The 21523-nt window shown below is 41.1% G+C and overlaps 1 protein-coding gene across 5 annotated transcripts; it reads right to left on the reverse strand.

Annotated features, from left to right (window-relative positions):
* Nucleotides 1–964: 964 nt before the first annotated feature.
* ZFX (zinc finger protein X-linked) lies at nt 965–21460 on the reverse strand. 5 transcript variants are annotated; one of them, XM_031599296.2, is made up of 8 exons: nt 21189–21460; nt 15615–15703; nt 14591–15157; nt 6837–6986; nt 6495–6638; nt 6269–6403; nt 3803–3943; nt 965–2445 (listed from the first exon to the last, which is right to left on the reverse strand). In XM_031599296.2, exons 2-8 carry the CDS (start codon nt 15673–15675, stop codon nt 1259–1261), a joined length of 2385 nt encoding a protein of 794 aa, XP_031455156.1. In that variant the 5' UTR covers nt 15676–15703; nt 21189–21460; the 3' UTR covers nt 965–1258. The 5 variants fall into 5 exon arrangements, with proteins under 5 accessions (XP_031455156.1, XP_089980492.1, XP_089980498.1 ...); XM_090124366.1 differs by lacking the exon at nt 21189–21460 and adding an exon at nt 21095–21164; XM_090124372.1 differs by lacking the exon at nt 21189–21460 and adding an exon at nt 20487–20962.
* Nucleotides 21461–21523: the final 63 nt, after the last annotated feature.

Below are 21523 nucleotides of genomic sequence, written 5' to 3' on the forward strand. Positions count from 1 at the left end.
TTGTAATAGTCTTCAGGTGGCAAAACTGCATATAATAATTGTAATGTTCTCCCAGCTGTTTATAAACAGATTACAAGAACTGGGTTAATTCTGGATGCTGTACTCATTAATAAGCAGCAGCTCAACACAGCTGCTAATGGCTCAGGAAAAACATTCAATTTAGAAACAGTTCTGCTACTATCCTAAGTTACTGTTCTGATGAAGGACAGCTACATGAAAACACCTCTACTCCTTATGAACGCGACTGCCCTGTTCCGACCCTCTGAAGCTCTCAATGTCAGCATCTCATGTCCAAAATCGAGGCACCTCTTGGTCTTAAATTTTATTCTAAGTCAACTCAGAATAGAAATGTGACTCAAACAACACACTGTTCTTCCAAAGAAATGCTAATATACAGAAAACCATTACAACTGAGGTACATTTACCGGCACGTACAGACAGTTGCGACCTATTAACTCTGCAAATGGAACAACAGTATGTCATGTTTCCTATACCAAGCCAGCAGTAAACTGAAAGGAAAAAACAACAACTCTGTAACACGCAAAACCTTTCCAAGACAAAGAAGCACAGAACAATAAGCATGTTTGAGCATACTTCTAAATTTGTCAAAGATTAAAAAAAAAAAAAAATGCCCCAAACCATTTTAAAATCTTATCTTTGAAACCTGAATTTAAACGCAGAAGTTTTCCCGCAATAAAGTGAGACGTGTAACTCCTTAAAGGTAACACAGTTAACTTGCCACAAAGTCTGTATAGTCAGAACAAGACAATCAGGTGGGCCCTAGTGACTTTAGCATTACAATTCCCCATTTCATACACACCTCTGACAATTTCAGCAAGAGAAATTTCATAGTTTTAAAATTCACAACAGAACTGCATTAACATGGACACTGTGAGTATCAACGAGGTCAGTAAGATAAATATACTTAAACTATTACGGCTGAAAAATTCATTAAGAGACAGGGTTTACTTTATTAAATGCAACTTTATTGTTGCCATCTTTTCTTCATTTATTAAACAAACTGAATAGAATTCAGAACACGCTATTGAACAAAAGGTATAAAAGTCAACTAGAAGCAATAATCCTATTTTTATACAGCAACAAATCAAATGCACAGTATGGGGGTATTTTTTTGTTGGTTTTTTTTTTTTTTTCCATGTGTGTGTGTGTGATCGCAGGTGATTGGCTTTAAAATAAGCTAACTGCCCGAAAGGCAAAATTCCTTTGCAATTCCAGCCATAAGTCTGTGAAAGAGACTTTAAGGCAGCCCAACATCTTTATGATGCCGCATAATGTGCTGGTTCTTCTCTGAAGGCCTTCGGAAACCCTTCTTGCAATACTCACATCGGTGAGGGTAGTCTTTTGTATGAATGGAAATAACATGCCGTTTGAAGCCTGAGGCGTCTGTAGTGCTATACTCACAGTACTCACATTGATAAACTTTCCTGCCACTGTGTGTTTTCATGTGTTTTTTCAGCTCATTTTGTTGCCTAAAGCCCTTCCTACATCTCTTGCACCTGAATGGAAGATCCTTTGTGTGAACTGAGAGTATGTGGCGACTCAGAATAAACGGATCCGCAATCTTAAAGTCACAATGTCTGCACTGGTGTAATTTTTTACCCTTGTGAGCCGCCACGTGTTTTTTCAGTTCCGAAGGCCGGTGAAAGCCTTTATCACACATATCACACTTATGGGGATAGTCTTTTGTGTGGACTGAAATTATATGTCGTTTCAGATCACTCGAGTTTGAGCTCTTATGGTCACAATGCAAACACTGATGTGTTTTGCTCTCTTGATGCATAAGTGTATGCTGCTGTAGCTCTTTGGTATCTGAAAAAGTCTGGAAACAAATATCACACTTGGACGACGTTTCCTTGCTATGTTTAGTCTTTACATGAGTTTTCAAGTTAGAAGAGTCGGCAGATCGGTATTCGCAATATTGGCACTGGTAGGGTTTCTCACCAGTGTGGATTCGCATGTGCTTCTTCAGCTCCGACGGATGACGAAATCCCTTGCCACACTCCACGCAAATATGAGGAAAGTTCTTGCTGTGAACAGCTAAAAGGTGATGACTTAGCAATCCTTGTTCTGCTGTCTCATAGTCGCAGAATTTGCACTTGTGCATTTTATTCACTCCTTTGTCCCTGTGCACCATCTTGTGCGCAAATAACGCTCCCGCGTGAGAGAAGCTTTTCCCACACTCATCACGCTCAATAAGCTTTTCTGTTTTGTTGGTCAGCTTATGACTCTCCAAGTGGTTATGTAAACTTATTTTTTTATTCGTAGTGTAATCGCAGTCTGTGCATCTGTACTTTTTCTTAGTAAGAAGGTGCTCTGGGTGGTTTTTCATGTGCCTTTTCAAGAAACCTCTAGATTTAAATTTCTTTCCACAAATCATGCAGGGATAAACTGTCAGTGGATGACCATCGGGGCCAATGATTATTGCTGAAAAACAACAAAGAAAACCCTTTCAACAACTCTATACTTCAGTCCATTCTTTCCTTTCAACCTTAACACCAACCTGAATTGCTAAGTAAGATCGAGTCAGACACACACGCTTTGCTATGTAATAACCAAGCTTGTTACTGGACTAAGTAGAAGAAATGAAGAGAATTAACATTTTCATCTATTATCATCATCAGGAGAAAGGAAATACTGATTTCAGATGGAGATAACCAAAGCATATCCAACCGTTCATCAGCTCAAGTAATTCTGAGATCACACACTGAACACACACAAAAGTCAATACCAGAGCAAGGAGCAGCAGGCAGCTCATTCAGCATTACATAGTAAGCCTATCACACCATCTTCTTTGACCTTTCATGAATCTGCAGATTTGGCAGTTCAGCCACCTACCATTGACTACAATTCATACGTCCCCAAACTAACACCTCCTTCTTGTGCCATCTGTCAGTTATAATCTGAAGAGGTACCAAGCAGGGATCAATGAGAACACGATTCACACAAAGATACCTCAAAGCTTTGGAACTTGTTTGCTCATCAGTCTGATTTGTTTATCCTGATTTTGTCTAGGCATGCTAAAAAGCTTTCTTACTCAAAAATGTTTTAGGAGAACTGAGTATGCAGCTGGAAATAGAAAAAGCCAACTTGAAAATTAAGACTTGCTGGGTTTACTTATTCAGAGATAGACAAAACAGAACTCCTACGGTTAAGTCATGATTTGGAAAGAAACTTTTAGTATAATTTAAGGCAGGACTACTAAAGAAAAGTTGTGTTCCCTTTCAACTTTATCAGACCAAATAAGCCCTTCAAAATGTAACACAGTAGTAGCAGAAACCAAATAATACCAAAATAGCATATTTGTTCTTACAGATGCAAGTAAGAACACTGGAATGAACACTGAGGCAATTTACTTCACAATTAAAAAAGAAAAGGGCATTTATTAAAGCTATCTACCAAAAAATACAATGTTCATATTTACCAGCTGAGCTGGTATAACAAAGTGTATTGTTCTTGTCTTCAATGAAGACAAGAAGGTTTTTTAAAAGTACTGAGTACTGTTTATCAATCTAACCTTATCTTTAAAAAACGTTAATTTCAATACACATTAAAATCAGTGTAGCAAGTGAAGTTCATCTTTTCTTTTCCTTTTTTTTTTTTTTTAAAGTTTTTGCTATGCTACTGTTTTATTAAAAAACTTCAAAAGAAAATTTGCACACTTCCATGATCTAGAAGTGTTGCTAACAAAACAATGCTCTAAGTATTCCTTTTTAAAAGGCATTACACATCCTATCAGCAAAGCATTTGCTTACAGGCAAGCACGCAGACAGCCACGACCTACCTGTTTGATACTGCCTGGACTCAGGTCTCCTTTTCTTCTTTGGTTTTTGCTTTGCCAGTCTCCCAAGTCCCGCTGACTCATCTATGTGCAAAAGAGCACTTGCAGTGCCATTCCGACTTTCAATGCCATCGTTATTATTACCTAACAAAGCAAGTTTAAAAGTTACCTCCTGTCACCACACCACAGATTATTTGAGCAACAAACTCTATAATGATACTTAAAAAAAAAAAAAAAGAAGATAAGCTATCGTTTTGACATTTAATTAAAAGCATCCTAACATACAGGATGAGTTAAAAAAATGCTTTGTATGTAACTGATGAACTATTCTTGGTACTATGATGTCAACCTGGAAGCCCTGGCTCCATAAAACTAATTTTACAGGAGTACACAATTTACAGGAATAAATGGCTTTCCATTTCATAAAGAGTTTAAGTGCACATTTTTTTGCATTTCTTTGGCTACTAATTACACCCCAGATGTTTAATATCAGTAAACAAAAACAGGTCAGAATGTTTACTGTGCCTGATGGTCTTCAGCAGCCCTGAAATACATCCACATCTGCTCTCATTCACTTTGGGGCATCTGAATTCACCTCACTGAAGTTCCCAAAGTAAGTTTCAAAACAGGAACTGTGATCAGTCAATTATTCTGAACAGCCCATAAACTGACACGTGAAGTACAATACACGCTCTTTGCACACCTCTATTTTAACACAAACTATTCCTACTGGAAACAGAGAGCATATGTAACACAGAGAAAACAACCTTTGCCTCACAGAGCTTTGTGTTTATAAGAATAGCATGCACACAAGACAGAAAGACTAAAGTGGGAGACAGCGTAAGATGCTCAGTAGCTGTTCTCTTTGTAGAGTGCTGTGAATGAACATTCATGCCTGAATGCAAAAAGAAATAGAACCAGTAACAGCCATGGGCAGAGCCTGAAGATTCTGATCTGCTAGCCCAACTGGTGAACAGCAAACATGGCAAGGGATGTAAATGTTGAAAATAAAAGTTTCACATCTTACACACAGATAGTACAATTTGCAATAGGTGTATGAAGTGTCCTTCTAGATGGTAACACACAAAAAAGAAAGCCTTAAACATTTTCTTATACTAGAATAAAAGCATAGAGCTTTTGGAATATAATACATAGAAGAATGGTGCTTTGCTATGATACAGCAATGAAACAGGTTTGCCGTTGTAAGATCCCATTTGTTGTCAGCTTTTAATACCTCTTGAAGTGGAGAAGAGCTCTGCGAAATGCAAATGACAAACCTCAGCCATTCTAATGCCTTCATGCTTCATTATTTCTTCCCTTATCCACCACCTCTCAAGTTGCACGTTAGGTTGCTTGCTGCTGATGACACAATCGCTCTACTGTTTCCTATGTTCATAACTCCACTTTAAATTCTTTCTCAGTGTTCTTAGCAGTCTGCTCAACCTTATCCTCCTTCTCCATAATCACTGAACATTCTTTCTACAACTGTTTTCGAGTTCACTTCATTTCATTTTGAATTCCCACTCAGCCTGACTTCCATCCTTTCCTCTGCACTGAAACTATGCTCAACAACATTCAGCCAAAGGTAAGGCTCTGGGTGCATTACCATCCACCTCCTAAGCACTTTTCACCACACACTGCTCCCTGAAATCTTGCCCTCACTTGACTTACATCCACAATTTCAGCCCCGTTTTGCATTCTTAGCACTTCCCTGTCAGTAGCTTACTGACACTATCACCAAAATTCATATCATGCAGACACATAATCTAAGTTTTGTCCTCAACTCTACTATTTCTTCTGCTTTGTTTACTCAAAGTACGTTCAGGAGGAGAATGAGAGCAATAAAGAAAAATTCCTAAGATGAGATTTTGCTCTAATAGCCTATGTAAGTTTTGGAAATCAGTTTAAGCACCAGCTGGTGCTCAGATACTAATGTTCAATAAATATTCTCAAGGTTCTGTTATAATTTTAAGATGTGTCCCTCCAGCATCTTTTTTGTTAATTAGTTATTTCCATTTGTGAAATCACATATTCATATGTTCCTTCCAGAAAACACTTAAACCAAGCTAGAGGCCAGGAATGCTCTTCACAGTTACACTGAATCCTACATATTCCCATCTGCTTTTTTCTTTCCCAAATAAAAATACTCAGAGTCCTATTCCCCATCAATGTATACTAAAACTGTGAAAGACAAGTGTACTTGAGATGCAATTTTTCAACTGAAAGGTTGTGCACTTCCCCTTCCACATCATGACAACATGAAGGAAAAGGTCTGATAAAACAGGAACAGAAAGAAGCCTGTTTTACAGCTTCTCTCTTCTTCTCTTTTTAATTTTAAGCCTCATTACGTTCAGAAACAATTCTTAGACTAAAACAAGCACAAAAGCACAGACACTCCACTGCCCTCCAAAAACCAACCCAGTATTTTCTCGTAGTGTCACAAGGAAGAATTCTGTGAATATTACTTACCATAAGCTGCTGCCCATGCTATTGGCATGAAAGTTTTAATCTCATTGTCATCAATTTGCTGTTCATGGGCGACTGCTGCATCTTCCTCTCCTACTATCACTTCCATATAAACCTCATCGGCTATTTCTGCAACATCTAAGAGAAACAGAAATCAAGAAAAAAATTAATAAGAACTGCACTGCTAAAAGTGAAAATCCCTGTTCCCAAATGAAAGCCACCTACTTACTTAAATCTTCGTCTTCGTGCTGAGAATCATTTACGGTCATGTAAACCATTTTCTCCCTTGGAATACGAATACTGCTATTTTGATCAAGTAAGCCAACTGCATGATCATTTTCTGGCTCGCTTTCCACAACGTCTACTGTGCCCCCTAATTAGGAAGACCAGGACAAAATATTTTAATACGTTTTGTTCAAGTTCTATTCTAAACTGCAGAAAACTGAAAGTTTGCAACTCTTTCACATTTAGACCCACAGCTCCTTACAGCTGACTTGAGAGAAATCATCGTCTCTAATTATGCAAAATTTCACATGTCAGGTTGGAGTATTCTAAAATGAGCATTTTTTACCTAAATCATCTTCTCCAGGGTCTGCTTTGAATATATAGACCTTGATGACTTCTGGACAAATGCCATCCACTTTACAAGATCCACTTTCTGACTCTGCTTCCATGGTAATTTCAGCAGAACCTTCATGTTCTATCTTACCAGCATCATCCACTACAAAAACAAGTTATTAAAATTATCCAGCCATATACAGACAGATTTATGAAAAATTTTATTTCTCAAATTTGGAAGCGGTTTAAAATTACATTGTGAAAAATAACCTACCCGTACATAATTCTTTTTCATATCCTTGAAATCAATGTCAGTAAGCAAATAAATTCAAACCACGTCTTCCAGTTAAGGGGAAAGTGCAAGTGTGTTGCATGCCTAGAAGCACGAGCACCACACCTGGCAACACTACTAGGGAAATGGTAATCTGCAGCAAGATGGTGGTAGCAAGGAACAGCACATTAGTACTTACTCTGTGGTGTAATTTTACGTATTCTCAGTTTCAGCTGCTTTCCCTTTCGCATCTAATAAGCTGTTAACCAGTTATTTTCCAAAGCATTATCTGCTGCTCGACTCCCTCTAATGTAAGTGGCACTATTTCTGCCAGTTCAGTCTGGTTTCTTGCAAGGCGGTGTTATTAACACTTTTTCTGCTGCACCTTTTCTCAGCCACTCACAGTTTCAAAGCAGCACCTATCCAACTCACAGCACCGTGACCAGAGGGGACCTGCACTGGATTTTATACCGCGGTCCTACAAACTCTCCTGACTATCATCTCAAATTTTCTTTTCTCCCTCCCAGAAGTGAGCTGACACTCAGCTCCAGCATGAACTGCCATAACTTGCCTGGGCCTCCCACACAAACATGGCAAGCAGCCAGTTTTCTAAGGAACATATTTCTGATTTTAAGACACACTCTACACGGGCACATGCACACACACACCATCTTACTTTACTGAGCATGGGTGTTCAAGAAAAAAAATGCTAACTATGCACTAGCAAAATCCAATCTAGTATTTCAAAACCTCTACACGATCTTCCAGTTCCAAAAGCTCCACAACTTTCTCACAGCGTTAAGATTATTTAAGAATTCTTCATGTGACAACATGCCTTGGAAATTGGTGAGTTCACTGTTAACTACATTTAAAGGCAGATCCGGCTCCCTCAGAGGCTGAGTGTAGCTTTGATTCATAACATGAAGGTATAAGACGTACACTAACAAGATGCATAAGAACAGTAACTGCTGCAGCATTTTTAGCTACCATGCTTAGCACATAAGAACTTTTAATACAGTGTGCTCATTTCACTGGCACTCACAAAACTACCCTCATAACTACAGCGCAACTTTACTACTCAGTGACTGCACATCTTCTCAACATGGCACCATTATTCAAAAAGAAATATGAATAAAGTTAAATGTATTAATGAGCACTAAAATAAATTAGCTTCTCTCTCTCCCCTCACAAGAACAGCAGCAGAAAAAATTCTTAATACTCTTATTCCAAGTTCAGAATCTGTGACAGTTCTACAGTTCCTGTCAAGGAGTATAGTATTTAAAAAAATGATAGCAAGGGACTACTTAATGTCCTTCAGCTGAACCCCAAAGCATTTCAGAAGTAAAAACTTTTAATTGTTGATTTGAATCACATTAACAGTGTAGCTCTCCAGTTACACGTGCTGTTATTGAGTGGACTTCTATCAGTTCTTCGGTATACGCATCAAACACCAAATTTCACTGCAACTCTGACAAAAAGACTTGCTTTTGTCCCTACTAGATAAGTGTAGTTGCTCTCCTTTAACTTGGCTGTTACCAGTGTCACACATGTGTACTTGGAAGGCTTTCAAATCAGCGTAGACTGATTTTACACCGCTGAAGCCAAAGGGGAAGTCTGCCACCAAGTTCAACTGATGCTGGAACATCGAGGAAGGAAAATTATGCTGAAGCAATTGAAGAGAAAAACCTACATGCACTGTATGGAACAGGTTGGTTTCTTTCAACAAAAAACAGAATACATATAGAAATATCCACTGATAATATTTACACAACAGAAGAATTCTGGACCTTAAAAATACACTCTGTTTATTCTTTGAAGTAAATTCTCCAAGGTTCAAAAGCATGTTTAAATGATGTGATTAAAATAAAGTTCCCTACACAATTTCTAATTTGTTTATCCCTGACTTCGGTCCATACTCAACAGTATTTTTAAAAGCACAGAACCGTGTGGGTTGGAAGGGACCTCTAGAGATCACCTAGTGCAGCCTTCTGCTAAAGCAGACTCCCTATGACAGGTTGCAGAGAAAAGTTTACCGGCAGCACTGGAGCACCTCTAGAGGAGACTCCACCACCTTCCTGGGCAGCCTGCTCCAGTGCTCTGCCACTCTCACATTAAGGAAGATCTTCCTCATGTTCAGGTGGACCTTTGTGCATTCCAGTTTGTGCCCACTGCCCCTTGTACTGTCATTAGGCACCACTGAAAAAAACCTCGCCCTCACCCTCTTGACATCTGCCCTTCAGATATTGATAAGCATTGATAAGATCCCCTCAATCTTCTCCACGCTGAACATTTCTCGGTCTCTCAATCGAAGAACTGTTTAACAGCACCATTCAAATGTAATGAAATTGATCTGTAGAAGTACTATGCCAACTTTTCTCATACAAAAGGGAAAAAAAATGATCACTCCGACAGATGGTAAGAAGTGAAAAACTAAGTCCTTGAAGGACCCGAAAAAGTAATAGTATTTGCAGGATAGTAACAGGAAGCATGAAGAAAAGGAGCATGGAAAGAAAATAGAATAGCATGGAATAGAAGATAGGAAGAGAGAAATAAAGCAAAAGAGAAGGGGTATCTATCACACAAGGCACCACTTTCACAATATTTTGTCCTATGGATATGCATCAGCATTTATCTATACAGATTCTTTAACCCTCTGGTAGCATTTATGAAATCTGATTTCTATTTAACACTTTCCTTACATTTCTACATTTGCCACATATCTCAGTTACACAATCAGAAAAAAATATTCATATTCATAACTACTTCACTGATCAAAGTTAGAAACTGAAGCTCCCATGATGTTCACAGTTTTCATTCAAACTCACAGTCCATTAAAGGATCCCACACATCTTCCTCCTTGAAATTACAAAACACACAAAAAAAGCCAATCTGACCAACCTTAAAATCATCAGTTTAACTTATAAAGAGACCACTACTTTTCAAGTAGACACAATGGGTTGTTATTAAACTTAAATCACATCCGAGAAAAATAAGAGTAGTGATATTCCAATACACAAAAGAAACTACCCTATTTACCTCTTCTTAATGACAAAGGACACAGTTTACTCTCTTGCTTTTACTGAAATAATTAAAAGCACCCTGCATTCCCCAGACAGAGTGCTCAGTTATCCGCGGTACAAACATTTCACTTGTACCTCGCCTGATAACAAAGAATTCCTAGCCCACTTCAGTTATTTTTACCATCCAGTTATTTCTTTAATGGCAAAGTAGGTTTCCTAACCTGTGGGAAAAGAGAAATCTGCTCTATTTTCATTTCAATGCCTTCCCATTACACATGAGCAACAGCATACCCTTAAGAGTCTGATGCTCCCCTCAGGGCAGCAATCAAGGAGCACTTCCGTAGCATCTAACTCTCACTCACCCTTCTGGTTCTTCTCCCCAGACCACAAAACAGAGAGCTCAGAGGCAGCAGAGGGAACTTTCCCTCCCTCTCACGGTGACCTCCCGAGCAGCCCATCTGCAACAACTGCTGGAGCCCTTCTGAAGGCCGAGCAGAACACATGGCAACAAGTTCTGCCTTGCAGGAAAACAAAGGATTTCCTGAATCTTTAAGAGCCTCAAGGGAAAAAAAGGTGAGGAGAAGGGATTTACACTAGTTACACCAGAAAAGCAAACTAAAACATTTTGTTTTCTTGATTAGAAGTCTGCTGTATGGCAGAAGTCAACTAGAAGTCAACCACAGTATGGCAGCAGTGAAGGCATGAACATTATGGCTTTGTGTACAAGATCCATTCCTTTCAACCTAGGCATGTTATTCATGGATGAGAACAGATGTGCTTCCCCTAAATCTACATAAAGTCACAGTCATTACTGCATCTCTTTGAGTACCCTGGACTCTGACTCCTGTGGTGAAACGCATTAGTTGGTTAGATACAGCATGCAAAGATGCATCTAACTCGGTCAAAGGACAAATTCTCTGCATTTGGATACATCACTTAACTTTATAAAAGTCCAACTTAAATTTGCAAGGTGACCCTTCCCTCTACCTACACTCCTCTGACCAAAGCCACTTGGTGCCTTGCTGTTTTTATTGCAATTAAATACAAGAATACCAGAGTACAATTTCCTTCTCTTTTGGAACTAGTTCAAGCCTCTTACTTTGCCAAACTGTTAAAAACAAATAAATAAAATCAAACAAGCAAAAACCTTAGTTTCTTTAATACAGTACAACTCTCCTTTGTCAGCAAGTGCTGGTTTTTGTTTGTTTGTTTTTGGTTTTGCTAACTACCACCTATCTCAGCATTACTGTTTTACATGGGGAGAGATGATTTTACAGGCCCTCAGAGAATCACTACCAAACAAGGCGGATTGATGTGAGTCAGAACACAATTTATCCTTTCCTGATCAAACTTTATGGGCAATCCCTATGAACTGACTTGTTAAGCCTTACGTGAAATAACTGATTTATCAAACCTCCCTGAATCTTTTTCAAGCAACTAATTAGTAGCAGTTTGCATTCTCTGATGAATGAGCATATACCTGACTCAGCCCTCCTGTGTCCCAAATCTACTGCAGACCAAAAAAGGAGGCTTGAGGGCAAAGTATCCAAGAAAAAAAGGTGCATATATCAATCAGCAAGTGATAATAGAAGCTGTGCCAAAGAACATCATCCTGGAGGTAAAGAAAAACTTAGTTTTATTGAAAGAAAGTCACACAATGGAATCCACAGGGACTACACTCACTTAAGATGCCAAAAAGCGTGAAACCAAAAAAGAAGGCAGAAACACAAACACTGAAGTACATGCACATTAGTCATTCTGAAACCAGTATTTTCAGGATAAAAGTGAAGAAATTATCTTATTTGAAAAAAAAAAATTGTGCAGGCTCAGTTCATTAGGAACAAGAACACAAACATTTCAAGAAAGCCAAAAGATAGGAAAAAGACAGCAAAAAGGTTTGGTCTGTGATCTTCTGTCAGGAACACAGACTGAGAAACCTATGGCGACAGAAAGAACCCAAAGTGTCCCCACCTGCTTCACAAGCAGCTGGATAAAAGAATATGGACAAAACCATCCCTAACGTTTGCCTCCTAGCTCTGGGAAGCAGCTGCATTTGGCTGTTGTAATGGCCGACAAAACGATATTCCAGCATCCACCCCAGCAGCTCAAGGAGGTTTGCCAAAATCAAGCATGAGCTTACAGGTTAAGATGAATAAATAAAAACCAGAGTTGATTTTACTTCCTTTTAAAAACCACCTACAGCTGAAGAACTGAGACAGTCATCAGAAAAGATCAATAAACACACATAACTGCTGATGCAAAAAGAAAAAAAAAGGAAATGAATTCAGATAATGTTTTCCACACAGCCAAGAGACTATTTGGAAAGATTGCCTTTACTTGACGGGAAAGCACTAGCCTCTGACTCTGCAACCAGAAGAACTTGTTATGCAGGCTTTAAACACAGTAGGTGGTAATAGGGAACTTCCCTTTAAAATGAGCAGTAGTACATATTTAACATTTTAAACACAAATACAGAAGATACGTGTTTGGTAACAAAAACAAACGTTTTAAATGCTGCCTGGTTCCGAATCTAAAGAAATTACTTTGCAAGACCCTAAAGAGGAGTTTAATGCTAAATAGAGTATCAAAGCATAGAAATACATATGGAGAAACATGTGAAAATGGAGACTATCTCAGCAAAACAATCAGATTCCTGTTTTCTGTCTGGTACAAGCTGCTGATGACACCTGTATCTAACAAGCTTCCCTGCTAGCTGGGTATTTTAGGGATCACACCACATGGCATCAAGAAATACTTTCTGTCCTCATCCCTCTGCCATCAACCCTTTACGGCGCTACACCAGAAACGGCTGAATGGGAGACTTCTCTATCCACCCCTCCCCCTTAAATGAATGCAGACAATGGTATGCCAAGTGTTCCTGTGTTTGCAGTCTCAGAGGTTTCACAGCTCTCAAAGCTGTAGGGGAAGGGTGAGCAGAGAAGGTGAGACAGCATTTGGAAGAACTAGAGGATACAAAACACGTAACTATCACTAGCAAGGCCCTTACAGTCAGGTCTCAATTCCATGAGTGGGTTATCCACTTTGCTGCCTAACTATGCTGCATGTGCAGAAGCATTTAAGCTTAATTTCATCTGACCTAAGTGGGGACCAGAACTGGAAAGCTCTACATGCAGCATACTGCATATAGATTTCAATCTATAGCATTTATCAGCTTGGATACACAATGTTTCAGGGAGCAGCATTCCTGACCCCTCCTCTCCCCACTTTGATATGTTCCTGCAGCTTAATTTTACAATATTTTGTGTTATCCATATATTGCATTATCCCATTTCATTGTTTTCCCAGATAATAGAGAATTAACTGTACCTCATATAAACTCAAAACATGGCTGCACAAGGTTACTCAAGGAACTCAAGAGATGATAAATTAAGAAATGCAGTGATCCTAGGTAAGGAGAAGCAACATTAAAATCCGAAAGCACAGAATATAAAATTAAAACAAATTATCTTACATGTCAAAGGAAGTACCCAAAGCAAAACAAAAACAAGGAAAAAAAAAAAAAGTTAACTGAAAAAGAGCAAAAAGCATGCCTCATCAACAGAGTTATTGAATGCTGGACAAAAGTGAAATGCCTGGAGTTGCAATTAAGTGTATCAGCATAACAAAGCTTTCCTATTTCTATGAAGAACACATTCAGTAGTGACACTTTGATGTTCCTAGGTGCTGCACTAAGCAAACACTACAACAGGTAACATACTTAGAATAGGCTATACTCCACACTAATGAATATCCTCAGTAGAAAAAAGACTGATAATACGCTGTGTTTGACCACTTTCTAAGCCTTCTGAAATGTGAATCCAATGGATCATGCTACTGCTCTACCAAAGACTAAGATATTCACAACTGCTTCTCAGCTATGAGCTCTTTTAATTAGCAGCACACCTCTGTCCCTTGCTTAATAAAGAAAAGACCACATCCTAAAAAAGCAAAGCAAAATACACTGTTGTTTGTATCTAACTGTAAATGGTGTGGAAGGAGAGGTCTTCACAGAAATAAAAGAGAAAAAAAAAGACAAGGATAAATTGTTGTTTCAAGCTTCTAAGAATCACCTTTCTGACTTTCTCTTTTCCATTAAATAAGTTTTAGGTTTTCTTATTGACTTGGCAGTAATCTTAGTAACCGGTACATAAACGGTTGTCCAAGCAATGTCACATTTATTTTCTTTCACTTCTTACTAAGTATATGGCATACAGTTTACTGGAATTCTTACTCTACTGTTCATATCTATAATCAGTCATCCATTTGCCAGTAGTTCTCTCCATCAATTTCACCAGAAGTTTTAGCTGGTATGCACTCCTAAGAATACCTCAATTTAAGCATATTAGAGAGACCTGCATTTCGTTAAATAATACAGAAAATCTGGTTTTGGTTCTGTTGTAAGCCTTCATTCAGATATTCTGAGCATCACCCAAGCCCATATCATAAACATTTTGATGGCTTTACCCAGACACTTACGAGAAATCATCAGGTAATCTTCACAGTTGCCCTTCTCATCTTGATGTTCCACAGGGATCCCATTGGCGTCGATCACTGCTTCCGATGCGCAGTCTGCCACCAAGACTTCTTCAGAAACAACATCTGTTCCCAAAGTATCAGTGACAATATCTGCTTCTTCAACATTATCATGAACTACATGTTCTACATGTCCAACTTCAGGTACATGCATTGACTCGCTCGTCAGTACATGTTCTGGTATAGACATTGCTTCTGCTGTTATGTCTGAAGCCAAAACATCATCTGGGACAGTGCAATGAGCCAAAGAAACCTCTTCAGCCACGTCTGTGTCCAGCACTTGTTCAGGAATAATGACAGTTTCAGATACGTCTGGCTCCTCCATAATATCTGGGCACTGAACATCCTCAATAACAACATCCTCAATGACATCTTGGATTACTACAGAATCTGGATCGTCAGGAACAAAGTTATGCACAGTTATATCTGAGTCGACTACATCTGAAACAAATACTGTTTCCTGTACTTCCACAACAATCTGATCTCCATCCATATGTGTGGCATCAGCTCCTGAAAAATACAATTAAAATAACATTTACATCATAAAACTAACTCAGATGAAGTGGTTAATATTGAAATTGCTTCTATTTTGTTTCAGCTTTTACACTATGCAGTCATCTAGTAAAACCATCGTAATAGCTCATAAGCAATTAAAACAGGCAGACAGATATACAGGAGCTGTTAAAGCAAATCCTCAATAGATGGTAACATGACTAAGATGAACAACATGATGAACAAAAGGTTACCAGATTTTAGGATCTCCCCCAATCCAAATAGCTATTACTTCACAGAAGAGTAGCTCATTTGTACTGCTTTGAGTAACAAAAGCTGATGAAAATCTGAAGTGATGACTCTTTACAAAAGCATTGATGAAGCATAGAACCTTTAAGCAAAGACAACATGAACTAAAAGCAGTTAATAGCATCTGATGTGTACATTCTTATTTATGTATTATCTTCTGACAGACCTGTTGGATCAAAAAATGCATTTGGCTCATGTGGCTGCAATTCAAGCCCATCTTCATCCATGGCCTTTAACTCTCATCAGTCACAGTGTCTGTAGAAGGTAAAGAAGAAAGGTTATTTAAGTTATAAGTATTATGCTAAGAAGGTTGCCTCTGCCTGTGCAATATTCATCACAGAAAAAGCTGAAATTTGGGCATATGAAATTGAACAGAGAACATCTCTTGGCCTGAAGACAGCCTAAGTATCATTCGGAGTACATCCACTTAGATTCAACAACTACTGCTCCAGAACACCAAACACTCACGACTCAGTATGAGGAGGCCAATCTCTTGACTATCCCAGGCCACTTGTCAAAAACCCAGAAATACAGAATAGAAAAAGCTGTAATAAAGTGATATGGAAACATGATTTCCTTATTGTCTTACATGGGGAACAACAACAACAAAAAGTCAAAGCCTAAGCAAGTTCACATTCAACTTTTTTTGGGGGGCGGCAGGGGATACAATGTTCTCAAATCAAGAAAGGTGAAGAAGATGAAGTTAAAGGTAGGCAGCTAGCAATTTGAAACACTTCACTTCTGGTGCATCCCTGTTCATATACTGAAAAGAGTACACAACAGCCAAGAGAAAGTTACTCTCAGTCCATTTCAGGAATGAAATCAACAATGTAAACTGCTTCCAGAGTATAATACCATGAGTTTTCAAACTTCAGATGTGTGAATATTTAGAATACACCTGCCACATGACAATGTACCAATTTGCTTTTATATTTAAAATATCACCAGTTCTCAAAAATTGCCAAAAGTCAAAGTCTGTCAACAGAACGTCAACTCTTCTTCAACACGTAACACTTTCACTCTTACCAAAAAAGCCAATCAGTACTACAAAGTCAAAATGCTAACTAGATTCAAAACCCCACTCCGTATTTTTTTCTTTACATATAAGCACTGTTATCAGGATAAGGCAAACCTAGTTGGGTAAAACAAGATCTAATGTAAACTTGCACTTAAAGACAACTAGCTTCATAAATACTGAACCAGCAAGAGGCAGCAGAGAATGCTGCCTAATGTTTTCTGTACAAGTGGACAACACAGACTTCAGCAGTTCTCCTACCCCCCAGCCATTTTTCAGTGCTGGGAATCTCCCAGCTTCACTGCTACCTTCACAATCGGCTTACAAAAAAACCATTACGATTTTGCCCAAGGTTTCCATAAGAAACATCATCTTTTCAAAATAATGTCAACTAACATTTACATAAGTCTTTATGGGGATAAAAACACAAAGTTGCAACAGTCATTTGTAGCAAACACTTAATCTGTTTCAAAATATTCCTCGACTGATGTGATCAACTTCTGCTAGGCCAGAGAAACAAGAACAGAGAAGAAACAAGTTTCATGCAATCATTACTAAAGATTTATTCCTGCCCAAATTTGTATACTTCCATCAGAATACAAACATCCAACTCATTACAAATCTCTCCTAAACATGCTGTCATCTTCAGTGTTATTTTCAGTTCTTAGTTCTTGGTGAACTCTTCTCTAACTTCTAGCATCTCAGCACTTTCGATGCCCATTACTTGCTCATTTGCTCATTTAATCTTCCCAGTTTACAACCACAGTACACTCCCATAACTTACACAAAACCACGCTACCCATAAATTTGTAGCAAAATTGTGTATCAGCTTTCTGGAGATTTTCTGGGGAGGAGGCAGAGTCATTAAGGGTTGGAAACTCACGGCCTCCCTCCTCTGATGAGGCCCATCAGAAGCTAGTGCTCACTGTCCAGGTTTCGGAGAAAAGCCAAGACACTGTTTATGACTATGCTTGTGAGGGCTTTATTACCATACGTACTGGCCTCAGATCAACTGGAACCCGATGAGCTTGAAGTGTCAGTTCACCTCCAACCACTGGAGGAACTGGCATTAGTTTTCTCTATTTCCTGCTTTCGCCACCCACCTGACCACCACACAACCGCAAATTCCCACTGCTTACGATTCTTCATGTACTCCTGCTTTCTCTATCCTGTCCTTTCCTCAAATTCTTCACTGTCTCTGTGAGGCTCTCCATCTTCCAATTGTCTGTCCTCTCGCATGTGGGACTCAGAGACAACCACCATATCCCAGCTTCCAGAGCAAACCCACCAACAACATTTCTCCACTGACACCATTTTTTCACCCCTGCTGCCCAAATCCCCAGTGATATCTGCTAAAGCCAGCAAGTTTCTGTGGTGTTCATGATGATGCAATTTTGCAAAGACACAGCCACCTGTGCTGACAGCCCAGTAAACCCTCAATTGCATACTCTGCGTACCAGCGCGGCCTCTTCTGTATTAGCCAGCTCTTTATACCTACAGAGGCACGACATTCTGCAAAATGAAGGCTAATGTTCTACACAAACTGACTGGAGAAGCTTCCCAGGCAACTGAGTTTTCAAGACTCAGTCTTTACAAGGACACAGATTTATGCTTCGGTATCCAAAGAAGAAAATAAATAAATAAATAAATAAAGCATTTTATCTGAATTTCTTCCTACATAAGGTTTTCCACAATGAACTCTGTACCCAGATCCAGCCAACAAATCCATGTATGCAAATTCCTACACCTTTGCAGGGCCTTAGAGGCCTCAAAAATGCTCCAGTAGGGCACAGACTCCACTCGTACACAGAAATGCGTGCTGTGGGTAAAGAAGTCAGGCATCTGAAACAGGATTTAAGTAAACTGTTTAAATATTAAAGGCGCCTAATTCGAAATCTGCAGTCCAAAAGGCATCCAGGCATTTGTCCATGGATGAAAAAAAAAAAATCCCTAAAAATATCCCGAAACCATTTCAGGGTTTGAACTTTCTAAGCAGCAGATGAAAAAATGCTGCATTTCTTCCTGTTTGCTCTTCATCTGATCAGTGGACCAGCACAGTGCTCCTAGGTTCACCACACAAAGGAAGGTATGCCCAGTGGTTCTGCACCCAGTGGCAGCTCTGTGGTGAGACCATTCTTCTGTGACATGAGAAACATCAAAGTGCCTCACTGAGAGCACCACACCAAAATACCTTCACATTCCTTGGTAATTGCCCTAAACTCTATCTTCAGGCTAAGAAGCAATTCCAGCAGTTCGTCCTGCAAGGTTTCAAGAAGGGCAGAAACTCCTCTCAGCTCTTCAAAATATTCCAACAACACTTACCTCAGGAGCAGGTTCTGGCAATGAAGCAGACAGAAGCATTTCCAGTTCTGGTTTGGGAACCAAAACTCTTGAAGAGAAGCAGGTGCCCAGAAAGAGAACACTTTGTCCTCAGTGGCTGAATCTATATGGTTCTTTGCTCAAAGCCCAGTAATTTGGGAACTGCTTTTCTAACTAGAATGGGAAAAGCTCAGGTAACTTAGCAATGGGTTTCCATCCCTACAAAGAACTAAACACATACATCTTTTACTTGTTTTGGGTCTACTGTTATGTAGATTTAGAACTAATACAACCCTAAAAAACTCCTAATTCGACCTGTAAAGGCAGTTCTTACAAAATGACTTTTATGTGTTTATTCAGAGACTTGCCTGATTTTGGTTTTATGAATATTAAGGCAGTATTCTCAAGTGAAAGGACAAACAGTCATACACATATTTGTGGAATGAATACTATTAAGCTATAAGCAATAAAGTAAACTCTGCAAACAAAACACGGCCTTTTCCATAAAACTCCTCCTGAATACAGTCAGTCAAGAAAAGCAATGCAGATATGAAATAGTTCCATGAAATAGTTCTGCCACAAACAAATCCTTGACTTAATAGGCCTAGCAAGGTAATCAAGATGAACTAAGAAAAAATGACCAAGCTGTCAAGAGAGGGCAACTTTAAAAATAAAGTTACTTAAAAGGAAATAACTCTATATGCAACAGAAGTGGTCAGTATTTGAGCTAAAAAAGAGGGATTGGGGAAGGAAAAAAAAAAAAAAAAAAAAAAAGAAGGGAGACCTTGGAAAAGCCATCCTTAGGATAAAGAAATACACAAACTACTCTTTTGTGTACTTCTAAGGAAAGAACAGTTTATCTGTTCATCCAGGATGAGAGGCAAAAAGAACCAAATACCACACAGTGAAACTCTCATCCTAGAATAAAGCAAAGAACAGCAAAATTTCCCATTCTTGTCCAATAGCCCCAGCCCACACTAAAAATACTTGAGTACAACCACAACCATGTCCCCATCATGCCTTGCTACATCACATTAAAAAAACAGCATGCCTCATACGTTCCAATTGGATTGGAGCCCTGAGCCGTCTGAAGCTTCGTGGTGGCATGAGACCACCATGGGTTCAGCCTACACCACTGCTACAGTGTCATAACTCTCCCTACGTGACCCATTTACAGAGAATGCCATGTGCACACATGCTCTCAATCACACACACGAAAGGTTAAAAATGAAGACTCCTTGCAGCACCTAATCCTTATCTTGGATATAACCCCCACCATTACTAGGTGAATAAATGGAATAAAAACAATGTTACAAAGGTGACAGTGTAATCATTTTGCTGTTTATTTCTTTATGCATCTCCTTCAGTTTTGGCAGGAGAATCAGCACTGCTGTTTTCATTGTGGTACGGTAAAAAAAAAAAAAACAACAACAAAACAAAAAAATAAGTCTTTTTCTCTTTGTTGTAGTTCAGGGGTGTGAGTATTTGCAGAAACTGGTTACAAAAGAGGCCTTCTCCAGATTTCACAGAGGTGTTGAGCACCAGGCGACACCTAAGCTAACGCTCAACAAAACCTACATTAAAGATATAACTACTTTCCACTGTGCTGGAGCCCTCTGCAGCAGAGGGGTCGGTCAGCTCGGAGGAGAAGAGGCCACAACCGAGGGGGGGGCCCAGAGGGCCGGGAACACTGCGCCTCCTCACCTGGGTCCTCGCTGGCGGCGGGGCAGGACGCTGAGGGCAAACCTCCCACCGCCGCGCCGACTGCGCAAAAACCCGCCCGGCCCAGGCCGCGGGCAGGCGGGAGACAGGCTAGCAGCCCCGGCGCCGCAGCGCAGGAAGCTACCGCGGGCCGGAAAGCGCCGAGCTCCCCCGCGACTCGCCGGCTGCCAAGCGGGGAGGAGGGAGAGGCGGGGGAGCGGCGGGGCGGGCACGCCGTCCCTCTGCGGAGCCCGCGGCCCGGCGCCGCGCAGAGCGGGACCAGGGGCTCCCCCCTCCGGCCCGGCCGGGCTGCGCTTAGGCACGGGCTCTGGCGAGCGATTAATTCAAGATGGCGCCCGGCGCCCTCCGCCACCCCCCCCCCGCGCGCCGCCATTTTGTCTCCTCCTCCACACACTCTCCGAACCCCCTTCGGCCGGGCCCGGGGCCTGGCACCGACCTCGCCCGCCTCCCCCCGGGCCCGCAACCGCCCCCCTCCGCTCCCGCCCCCCTCCCGCCGCCGTCCCCGCCGCCCAGAGCCGTCCCGGGCGCGCGGAAAACGCCGGCCCGAGCCCTGCGGCCCGCTCTGGTGCCGGAGCCCTGGCGCGGCCTACCTGCGGCCTCCTCGGGGCCTGCGCCGCGGCCTGCTGCGGGCAGGGGAAGGCCCGGGCCGGGCCGGGCGGCGGGGCCCGCTCCCGGGCTGCTTACCGTGCGGGTGGCGGGCGGCGGCGCTCGGCTCGGCGCGGCCTCTCTCAGCGCGACTGGGCCGAGCGCGGCGGCGGCTGCGGCGGGGCGGGCGGGCGGGAGGGGAGGGAGGGGCCGAGCTCGGAGCTGAGTGGAAGCGGCCAAGCTCCCCGGGCCGGGCCCGCCGTCAGCACGTCACGTCACTGCCCGAGAGAGACCCAGGAAAAGGCGGAAGGGAGCGCGCCGCCGCCGCTGCCCGCCGCCTCGGGCCAGCCGCCCGCCGGGACCGGGGCCTGTGCCGGGTGCGGCGCGGGAAAGGGTGGCGGCGGCGGTGGCGGCGGCGGCGGGAGGGGGAGGCG

Source organism: Phasianus colchicus, chromosome 1 (genome assembly GCF_987193195.1).
Source record: "Phasianus colchicus chromosome 1, bPhaCol1.hap1.1, whole genome shotgun sequence".
Taxonomy (NCBI): Eukaryota; Metazoa; Chordata; class Aves; order Galliformes; family Phasianidae; genus Phasianus; species Phasianus colchicus.

Excerpts from the sequence above, each read along its gene's own strand:
- ZFX (XM_031599296.2), bottom strand. The coding sequence starts at position 15,675 with ATGGATGAAGATGGGCTTGAATTGCAGCCACATGAGCCAAATGCATTT. Across the intron at positions 6,639-6,836 it reads CCCTGGAGAAGATGATTTAG|GGGGCACAGTAGACGTTGTG; the intron begins GTAAAAAATGCT and ends CTTCCTAATTAG. Across the intron at positions 2,446-3,802 it reads GTCCAGGCAGTATCAAACAG|CAATAATCATTGGCCCCGAT; the intron begins GTAGGTCGTGGC and ends GTTGTTTTTCAG.